Consider the following 11734-nt stretch of genomic DNA (forward strand, 5'->3'; position numbering starts at 1 on the left):
CGTTTCGTGGACCGTTCCCGACAACCATGATCACGCAATCAGGAAATATTACAGCGCTCCAGTGTTTGTCCTTATAACACCAGGTCATCCTCCATTTCATTTGAACAAAAAATGACATAACAAAAAGCGTTTATGTAAAAATCATAGTTTATTGCCAATATCAAAAAGGGAAATATGAAAGTTTCATCAATCGTTCCAGTGCGAGAAGGTAGAAAAACACAAAGTTTTTAAAGTGCCCATCCTCGGGTCATATCCGCTGCATGAGGAAAAGTAGGCTGTGTGGTGGTGATGCTACGTACCTGTGTTGTGTAGAAGCAGTAGAAGACCAGGAGCATCTTCAAACCAAATGGCCAGGCCTTATGTGGTCCTTACTACGGCTTACCTGGACAACATGCATTTTACCACAGCATCCGGGGCATCTGCATGGACCTGTGAACAGAACCTCCCTGCTAAACACACAGCAGCAAGCTTCCTACCACATTCATTACATAGAACAATTAGATAGAAATATTAAGACAGGTTCATGGTAACGCAACACTTCAATCCCTTTATAAGGCCTCAAAATGGTATGTTCATGACTGCTTCCCAGTGCAAAATCCCAGTTTAAGGCTTTGGTCACCATGGACGCGGGTGCCTGTAGCCATGTAAGGGTGGGACTGGAGTGAAGCTGCAGGCAGCAGGAGGGCCTGCCAGGTCATGCTGCAGCTCTTGCCTCTCTGGCACAAGTCTGTCATTTAGCCGAGAGCCATCTGCTGTTTGACTACGAAAACACTCGCTAGCCTGGCAAACACAAGCGCAGGTATCCCTCCTAATCCAGCCACGTTTTTTCCACCCACAGTTCTCAAAGCAAAAAAATAAAAAGATTAAAAAAAACCAACACATAATGTGTGCAATGCATAAGCTACCAAGAGCCCTGTAGTAATGAGCCTGCAGGAAGACATCCACGTTCAAACACGCTTATCATTTAAACTGGGCTAAACTAATGATGAATTCATGAAGCTTAAGTGGAATGCAAAATTACAATAAATAAATATAAATTACACCATAGATACAAAACAATGTGTCTTGGATAAAATTCAACATGAAAATATACTGAGGAAAATAGACATTTAATATAAATGAGAGCTGGATATTGATGAGATTCCAAACAGTAACAAGATTAAACCCTGTTAAACAGTTTATTACAACACAGAGTCAATTTAATAAAGTGTAGACACTTACAAACATTATCCATTTAAACGAAGAAAACAAGACACAGGAAAGAACTTTAATTAAAAAAAGAAAAGGAAAAGAAAACCCTATAAAACCATTCCTAATGAACAATGAACATGTTTTAAGCAGTCAAAGTTTGTTTGGGATAAAGCAAGCAATATTACACATTATGGTGCAATGCGGTTTTTCCAATCACACAGGAGGTTGTGGTATAAAATAAAAAAATGAAATAAAAGGTCTGTGATTTAGAGCGAGTTCACGGGTGTGTGGAGGCTTACGCAGAACCAATTCCATCCTCCAGAAAAACATGCTGCAGAGTAGTGAAGGTTCCTGAAGAGGATGCTGTCCTGCTGGGGCTCCTCCTCCTCCTCTTCTGTCAGCTGAAAGGTGTCAAATGAAGGGTGGAGTTTGGTTTTGGGACAACCCAGTAACATACACAAGTTCCAATAGCAAGTCCAACACACATACACACACACACACACACACAAATACACCAGTGTAAACACTCCTATATAACAACTCCAAAGAAAACCCTTTGCTAAGCTATGGTCATTGATTTGTGTTGTCACTTTGGCAATGACATCACAAATCTACTAATAAACAATTAAACTGTGAAAATATAATGCATACTTAATATTCCGGATCTGTGTCTCAGTAACCTCTGACAGAAAGTCATGGTAGAGCAGCCATACACAAACATTTACCAACAGCCCATAGAGAAGAACCTACCATAATTAAACTTAAGAACATTTTACAACACCAGGTTAATTATATACATTTTCCCGCCAAGTGTACTAGTACTACCAGCTGATCCATCTAATGAAGCTCAAATTTACCACTATCTAGAGAGCAACCGTATGGCCATTTTCTACTGCATGTTTCTGGCTCAAATGTATTAGAGAGTAAAATACACATATAACAGTACAAGTTCTCAACTGCATTAAGCTGTAGTCTAAATTTGGCCAATGGCAATGTTTAACATAACAGTAATACCAAGAGTCTAATGAATGGCCAAGTACTCAATCCAGTAGCATGCAGTAAAAAAGGAGCAAGCGTTAATGAGAAATGCTAGCATCATTTTATGTTCATACTAAAGTATTTACTCCATGGTCTGAGGTTGGCCATGGACATTTTGCCTTGAATACACAACAGGTCTCTATTTGCCCATGCATGTAAGCAGCTGTCTGGTGATGATTAACCAGAATCAACAATACGTACATGTAACTGCAATGAGTATTCAGAATACATAAAAAAGGTCCACATTACATTTTACAAAACAGTATTTAGAATACTAACTTTTTTTTTTTAAATGAGAGAATACTTTCAGAATACAATAGAATAGTATTTGTTTTTCTATCAGCCTATATGCAGTCATTAATAGTCATTTGAGGGGTGTTTCATGTGGTTGAAATTATAATAAGAGCAAAACAAAATACACAAATAATGATACAGCACAACGGTTTCAACACTTGCTTTTCAAACATATACATTATATGTATTCTGAAAGTACTGAGCGATTCAGTAATCTGGCACCAGCTTCAAACTGCGTTAAGAGTACATAGTCCTAAACAATACCAACAGGAAACAAATGGGGGTGGGGGGTTAATAGAAAGACACTACTTCTAAAAAGATGCTAAAATGTCTGTAGAACACGACTTAGCGGGAAGAAAGAAAAAGATGTACATAATAATAAAAAAAAAAAAAAATTAAAAAAAAAACCTTAACCATAAAATTCTGGTTCAGAGTAAAACAAACAGCAATACACAAAGGGGCCGTAACTATTTATGCCACTACAGCTAGGGTGCTAGAAAGCAAATTTAGAGAGACTAACAAAATGTGCGATTTGGATAGAGTAAAAAGTAAAAAAGAAAATGAGGATAATCAAATCTAATAATTATTAGCTCAATTTCTTCAGCTGAACATTTAGCACCAAAATTCATTAAACACGCTACAACGAAGACTAAAACATATCATTTGACCATAAAGGTTCAAATTCTTAATGAAAATATGGTGCATAAAATACTAATTTTAATATAAATTAGGGCACTTTTAAAAAGTGTGATGTATTCTAGTAAAATCACATTAAATGTATTTCGTAAAAGTTTTCAATAACCAGTAAAATTGGGCAAAGTAAAAAGCCTGGACCAAGAAGTTTAGCAACTTTAGGCTACAATATGCCAAGTTGAACTGGGCCAAATAATGGTCACCCAGTTTATTAAAAGCATTAACAAAAACATAAGGAACATGACTGCCAAAATGTTGCCAACGGGATACTGCAGAAACAACCTCCAGCCACGGTAGACATGGTCCTACACACTATATGTTCACTAAAACACCAATTTAACATGCCCTCTGGCTCAAGGAGGAAAATGCTCACAAGTACAAGGTAGAGTGTGCGTGGAGTGAGTCTGTTACAGGTCAATAAAGAAACCTCTCAGTGCGATGTAGTCTCTCTCACACACAGCCTTTATAGTAAGACCCACCCTGATTGCGTTCTGAAAGGCTCATATTGGGACTGACAATCCAACAATTACAAGCGGTTCTGCACAATGCTTCTTTTGAACAGTTACCACATTTAAGCACAATAAAGGATATGCTAGTGCACTTGACTCACTGGTGCAGGAAAACATTCATCAAAGTCTTACAAAAAAAAAAAAAAACATTTGCAACCAATATTCTCTTAAAACACAAGACTTACACTTAAACTAAATAATATAAATGAAACCGAAGGTAGGTAAATTACAAATGTCTTGAAGACAACTGTTGAGTAGTCTTAATAACATGCACCGAGAAAATGATTTTTGGCCTCACTCCTTATTCTGCAGCGGAGAGGTTTCTTAAGACCAGAACACGTATATCCACTGGAGCAGAAGTTCTCAACCCTGTTCCAGGAGGATCCGCATTACTACACATACTGATTTCAAATAACCACATTTATTAATAGCCATTGAGGGTCTTTTTAATTATAACAGAGCTAATAAGGTTCCTCTAGAAACATGTCAGAACCTCTGCACAAGAGGACCAGGAATTCACAGGACACTATGGAGTCTCAAAATGAGATTTGTAGAAGGGTGAGTGTGAACAGATGGAAGCGCCCTTACGCAACATCATGAATTACTACATAGCTGCATAAATGCACACATGAATCAGAGCTTTCTGCAATGAACTACATTCAGGCTTTTCGTTTGACTGCTTTAGAAGGAAGACTGGACACATAACACCTTACAAAGGGCATTGCACAGCATTCTAATTTAATTCTGCACGTGAAATGACATTGAAGAAAAAGATTATGAAACTAGTGGCCTCAGCATCAGGTTCCTGAGTTATAGAAACATTCCACTAAATATACAAAACATTACTACAAGTCCCAGAATGAAAGTCAAAAACGAAAAGACGCACCATAAACCCAGGCCTGTATTCAATTAGCACTTGCAGCTGAGCTAAAGACCATACAAAGCCACAGTGACAGGAGGGTTTCCAGCTCTTCTATCTAAACCAGGGGTATCAAACACAAATTCATATTCAGGACTGTTTATGTTCAAAATAACACATTGAATTTAAAGAACTATTAGTAAACACAACTAATACTTTAAATTCAATGGGTTCTTTTGAACAAAAACAGTCCTGAATATGATTTAAAAGAATTGAACACGAGTTCTTCTGAACACGGCTTCTCTTGCCTACATCTTACTTCTTTGTGTTAAGTTAGTTCTACTTTTACTCTCTGAAAAAACTGCACGGAGGATAGTGTTGGAGCTTTACTGAAGCAAGAGGGCGGACGGGAGCTATTGGACTGTCCACTCCCCTTGGTGACACTGGCCAACGAAACTTTGATGTTGGTCGTTAATCTGATTGCTAATCTGAAAATCCGTCCTAACAAATTCAACAAAATACAACCCACATGATGCCGAATCAAAAAGAAGTACTATTTCAATGATGGCTATGAGATGTAGCACGGGCACTCCATTGCTGTTGTGGAATGTTTCACTGCTTGCAAAAATAGGAACCTTTTATACAAAACATGGTAAAGTGTCATTTGAACCAGTGGGAGTTCATTAAAAACAAAACAAAACAAATAAATAAAAACTTGCCCTGTTCTCAGCATATTTTACAAACGAAAATTCAAGACATTCTTAAGATAGTATTCATTGAAAAATTTTTTAAAATAAAATAAAAAATTAACATTAGACTTTTAGATCGTCCTGCGCCCACAAAACATCCCACTGGCTGCGAGTTTGAGACCCCTGATCTAAACCATGACAAGGGTTCCATTAAATAACCCGACCAAGTGGTGAGAGTCAACAGGGAGAGAGCTGGAAATCCACCTGACATTCAGGAAGCAACCTTGCCACCTGCTTTGTTTACTGTAAAGAACAGTTGACATGAAAAGATTATTCAGACGTACGCAAAATATATCAAATGTATTCAGGTTCATGAGCAAGAGTACCAAGGTTGCTTATACTTTTACACATTTTATACTACACTCATGTGGTCACATGTACACACAAACACAGGGGGGAAAAAATCTAATACATTAAGCTAATTTTGCAATTAATGCTTTGATAATTGATGTGAATAAAAATAAATAAAATTAGATCAATAATTAAATAACTTCACATCTAAACCCTGCATCTTGTTCACTCTTTGTAATTACAATCATAATAGCAAGATGTAAAAGGATGTTTGAGTGATTATCTGATTTTAAATCAGTTAGATTTTTTACAAGATATTGAACTTGATAACACTATTTTTTTATTTTTTTTTTTATCCTAACCTGATGTGCGTGTAAATGTCTTGAAATGTTACCTTGATCTAACAGATTCATGTAGTGTTGTACAATAAAAAAAACAAAAAAAACCCTCCTTATGCAACAGTGTTCTGTTCAGATAAAATCATTTACATTCAGGAAAAAAAAAAAAAAACACAAGAATAATTCTTAAATGATCTAAACATTTTAAAAAACAAATATAATTATTATTATTATAAACTATTGTCAAGCTTGAAGCATTTAAGCATTAAAGAATGGGAGTGATACAAACCTATATAGTAGACATCTAAAAGTTAGATGGTGAAATAAGGTGACCAGCACCACATTATGCAGTTTAACACACAACTGAGACATGGGGGGTTGTGCAATAATTTCAAGTAACATTAATTTCACAACTATCCCTTTTTAAGGAAGATCTGATCTAATCAACCAATAAAATTTGAGGACAAAGGGGAAGAATGTTTAACAGCAGGGAATAGAATATTTAACTGGTTCTCTGATTCCTAGAAGCACCATGTGCCAAAATATTCAGTAAAAGCGCACATTTGATGATTAAACAAAATTGGCAGATGGTCCACAGCGGAGTTAGCCACCATCAAATCAAGTTACATGACATGTATTAATACTCACCTGGAAACCCTACAAACCTTCACACATACATGTCATGACTAGAACAGTTCACAAGACATTTAAGATGTATTAGATATAAAAGATGTTTAACAAAGAAATTTCCAGATTACTTTTCACAAGGGCAGGTGTATAATTCAAAAGATCATGTTCAACATCAACCTGATAAGATACTGATCAGTACCATCAACGGCCACAGCTGTGTAACAATTACTTGCAGAGTAACATTTTTAGATGCAAATATTCATTTAAATCACCACCCCTCTCACAGATGTGTGTTTATGTGAGTCTTCACACCTGATTCATTCAATTTGATTGTGGTATTAAATTAAAAACCTTATTCCACATTCAAAGTTGGTTGTTGATAAGACCTGGATGGGTGTGGAGGACCTAAAACAGATCCACCCACCTACCTGTGGTTAGAAGTCCACAGCTTCAAATGGTTTCCATAGAAACCTGAAGGTCAGAACCAGTTTCCTGTCGGTAGAAAACAGTGAGACGAAAAAAAAGAAGACAGTTCTGAATCATACACACCTTCCAGCTCTAGCGGTGGCGGTACTCCCTCTCCCGGTCACGATCCCTCTCTCTGTCACGGTCTCGCTCGCGGTGACGGTCGCGCTCGCGGCTGCGCTCACGGTAGTAGTCCTCGTGCCTGTCGCGGCTACGCGACTTGTGGCGACGGCTTTTCTCACGAGATCGGCTGTGGTCCCGTTCCCTCGAACGTTCCCGTCTTTCAGCAGAGGAAAGAGAGGCTCAAGAACTACCAAATTCACATGGGGGGGGGGGTAATAAAAATACTACCTGGAAGCAGAGCCATAAGATTTGGACTCTATGCCATGAAGACAGTCCTGCAGCGAACTGATGAGGACTTTACAGCGGTCGTCAGCGGACACCTTCGACTGCTTAATAAGGGAAATGGCAGTCACTAATGTCTCAATGGCACTCCCGTAGTCACCTGAGAATGGAGAGGGAACCAATGTGTTAACTGCACTGAGGGAAGCGGGACGCTTGTGAGCGGGGGTGCGCTGTGCAGCTACCTGCGCTGGCATCAGACACGGCTCTTGAAATGGCGCTGCTAGAGATGGCTCTGTTGCGGTTCATGATTTCCTCAAATTCGGCTTCGCTCAGTGGTGTGCGTGCAGAGTCCATATCCCTACGAACGCATCGAGATGGATCAACACAATCAGGACACTACACTGAACAAGTCATCTCCACAGGCCTAAGACAAAAGAAAATGGTCTTCATGTCTGGCAAAGTTGTCCAGGCACTTCACTGCTGTGTAAACAAACTGTTCATTTCATTCTCAGTCAAGTGAGTCGGGTGAAAAATGAATGCAGAAGTGCTAAAGACATGCATTAAACACTAAAACATGACATGCATTCAAATATATATTGTATTGTGACAACCCCCCTCCCCCTTTTGTGAAGCTAGATACACATCTGCAATGACTTGCTTACGGCTGAACCAGTGGTCCTTGCCAACTCCTGGCATAACTTATAAAAGAAAAATTCATGCACACAATGTAGCTTCATTCGTAGTATTACCTGCCGGGCCCATAGTCTCGGTCATATGGAGGCGGTCGGCCATACGGGTCATTGGGAGGAGGACCACGGCTATCAGAAGAGGGCATGTTATTGTTGCCAGGTGGGGGGAAAAAAGCTGGATTCACATGAGGTGCGGGGGGTGGACCTCCAGGAGGTGGACCTTGCATGTGTGGGGGTGGTGCAAGAGCCAATGGAGGACCAATAGGACCAGGGGGGCGTGGAGGAAATGGCCCCGGTGGTGGCGGACCCTGCTGAGAAGGTGGTGGGCCTGGAGGAGGGCCATATCCAGGTGGAGGTGGGCCAGGAGGCATGGGACCCATTGGAGGTTGCCCAAACTGGCCTGGAAACATGACGGGAGGAGGGGGACGATCACCACGATTAGGGGGACCAGACAGGGGTGGTGGCAAGCCCTGACCCGGAGGTGGTCCAGGGGGTCCAGGTGGACCTGGCGGACCAGGTGGGGGTCGCGGAGGTCCCTGCATGCCTCCTGTAAGGGGGAAAAGAATATAAAATCATGTTTCATGTGCAGGAAAGAATGCTTAGCTACTCATTGCACTGGGGGCTGTGCATGACTACTCTAGAATGAGACTGTTTGCAACCAAACGAAATGGCAACCCAGTTTGAGGTGGGATTTACATATTAAAGGAGATGCGCAAAAAAAAAAGCGTACATTTTCTTTGTACCATCTGAATCACTCACAGATGGGTAAGCACACACCGTATTTGGTGGTTGACTTGGTGGATTTTTCAATATATACATTTGCAATATAAATGGCTAAAATTGGCATTCTTGTGTATTTACAGTACTTTTAAATGGAGACATGGCTACCAGACATCCCAAGTCTCCTGGAAGTTCCAGGAGTTTCCTGAAGAGGCTCCCCAATACCCGCAAATTGGATAAAATATTCAGGTTTTGGAGCATGCAAGCAAGACAGCAGTGTGAACAAGCACTTTAGAGAAGAGGGAGAATTTGTATGTGTGTTCACGTAGTCTGTGCTAGACTAAGAGCATCATGATTGATTTACTTTGGGTGAAAAAAGCCAATCAGGTATCAGTATTATTTAACTACAAGGTCTGAAATTGTGATTAAAATGTTGAAGTGATAACCATAATTGTTTTAGGGGAGCATCATGACAAGAGTGGCCCCATTACAAAATATACATATTGTGATCCATGTTTTGCCATATTGCCCAGCTCTATGTACTATACATTTAACAGCACTTGTAAGGCACTCTGGACAGGAGCATCCTCCATCCATGTTACAGGCATATTCTGTTCCACTCGCCCTAACTCCCCAATCGTGCGAGTCGAAGTATGGAATAACCACCCCTTCCCCAACAGTAATTCTAAACTCCATTACCTGGAAAATGTGGAGGAGGACCTCCAGGCCCCACAGGACCAGGAAAGCGATCAACAGGACCAGGAGGACCAGGAAAGCGGCCTCTGCCCCTACCCATAGGAAAGCTACCACGAGGAACCACGCCAGGAGGTGCAGCCTTCCCCTCTCCAGACATCTGACCAGACTGTGTACCTGAGCACAGAGGGAAAAGAACATTTGATTTTTGTGGCTTGAATACACCATTATGGAACTCAACAGTCAGATGGACACCTGTACATACTCTTCCTGGACTGCATCTCAAACTGGCTCAGGGACTGTTTGTTGCAGGGAGTGACTATTGGATTTTGACCATGAAGCTCTCGCTTAGACAGCAGGTCCAGAAGTTTCCGTGAGGAGGCATCTGAGCCAACGCATACCTGGGCAAACCTGATAAAAAGAAAACAAGCAAATAAGATTACATTTTTTTTAAAGGTGCAATTAGTAAAGAATTTAGTATAGACAGAAAAGACAGCAACACACACCCTTTTGACTGGCCATTTGCCCTGTTCTCAAAGAACTTAATCTCCAGCACATCGTTAATACCAATCGATCGAATGGCATCGGTCAAATCCTCATCCGTGGTCCACTATGAGGCAAAAACAAAGGTATTACAAAGGTAATTAAAAAAAAAAAAAAAACAGTTACAAATGAAGCATGTGTCATTTAATGACCTACCCATGTGAGATTGCCAATATAGAGAACAATCCTTTTGCCAGTATATGTATAGACCACATTGGGCGGGGCACCCTTGCCTCCCTCAGAACCCACAGCTGGGGGTAGGTTGTCCATGTAGTCTCGGTCCTCTGGAGCATCCCCATTGTTCGCAGAGGGAGATATTACATCATCGTACAGGTCAATCTGTTCATGGACAGGGTAGTCTGCTTCCTGTGTTAAAATGGCAGAAACAAAACAGAGACAAGGTCTGTTGAAAGTAAGAAGTGCTCTACAACGCCAGAGAAAATAAAACATTTATTGATGAATGGCTCGCCAAATTCAGTATGTAGCGTTTCCAGGACAGAACAAACACGGGTTAGTCTTGGGATTAGACTGGCCAACTAAGAACAAGTTATCGCAGTTTATGGACAGGAAATGTCTGTGAGGGGTTGTGAGGGATTCCTGGGTACTGGGGAAGGGCCGGAGGGGGATCATTGGTAAATGTGTAAAATGATTTATGAATTGATTGAGAATGAAATATATTTGAAATTAAGTATTTGATGAATGTACGATAAATATAGGATAAATTGTTAATTAAGGGGTAATTAAATCAGCAGCTGGTTAAATGGTTGGAACAAAGGATTATAAGTGTCCAGACCAAAATGCATTCGGGGATTGGGTTGATATTAAAAAAAACACATGACTTATTGGTGAATTGGGGAAAGTTAGTGTTGCACTCGGTGAAACTCTACATCAGCAACCTGATGCGCAGAGCGCACCATCGGGCTCCACTTCATTCATCTCTCATCTCCTTAAGAAACATCGTATCCGTGGAGCTCGCAACATTGTGAATGAAATTCGGCGCGATCACAGTGACAGCGGAACGTTTGTCACTAAAGCACTTTGTAAAATGTCGGGAACACACATGGAGCATCTGTGGCATCTCTCCAGCACTAACCGCAGATGGAAAAAATGATTCAACAACAGCGGAGATTTGTGCAAATTAAACGATGTTTGCTTGCGAGAGCAAATAAAAGAGCAATATTAATGCGTGTCTGAAAGCTTTCGTTCATATCCGCTTTAGCGACGCGCTGCACGGGGTCACGGGCAAAACAATGAAGCGGCGGCGCGCAGCTCCCAGTCGCGACACAAGCGTATTTCTTTACTGTCTTAATGCTCGCGAGATTTGACAGGAAAATCCGATGATAAAAAATTGCAATAAAATGCTAACCCAAAAAGTGTGGCCGCGGAGGCTCTCGGCTGAAATCTGATGAGCCTGCGCAGCGACCGGGCAGGCCAACAGGGTTTTACTTACAACGACAAAAAAACACGCCCGTGCGGATGGTTAAGGCAAAATGTGCTCTACCAGCAAAGGAGCATGCTCGAAAAGTATTAATATGCAAAAGAAAGGAGCGTTTTAGCAGATATGGTACCTGGTTGAACTCCTCTTCAACATCCGCGTAAATGTCGATGTGATCCACACCGTCCGCCATTTTCCACTCAGCCTCCTCCATCGAACCCAGGAGACAAAATGCAAACAGGAAACCGCCGT

The 11734-nt window shown here is 40.7% G+C and overlaps 1 protein-coding gene across 1 annotated transcript; it reads right to left on the reverse strand.

Moving 5' to 3' along the window:
• Positions 1-129: 129 nt before the first annotated feature.
• Positions 130-11715, reverse strand: cpsf6 (cleavage and polyadenylation specific factor 6). Its single transcript, XM_028954556.1, has 10 exons — positions 11616-11715; positions 10204-10413; positions 10011-10114; positions 9770-9915; positions 9511-9681; positions 8152-8638; positions 7645-7760; positions 7409-7562; positions 7142-7337; positions 130-1592 (listed from the first exon to the last, which is right to left on the reverse strand). Exons 1-9 carry the CDS (start codon positions 11694-11696, stop codon positions 7151-7153), a joined length of 1656 nt encoding a protein of 551 aa, XP_028810389.1. The 5' UTR covers positions 11697-11715; the 3' UTR covers positions 130-1592; positions 7142-7150.
• Positions 11716-11734: the final 19 nt, after the last annotated feature.

Source organism: Denticeps clupeoides, chromosome 15, assembly GCF_900700375.1.
Source record: "Denticeps clupeoides chromosome 15, fDenClu1.1, whole genome shotgun sequence".
In the NCBI taxonomy this organism is placed as follows: Eukaryota; Metazoa; Chordata; class Actinopteri; order Clupeiformes; family Denticipitidae; genus Denticeps; species Denticeps clupeoides.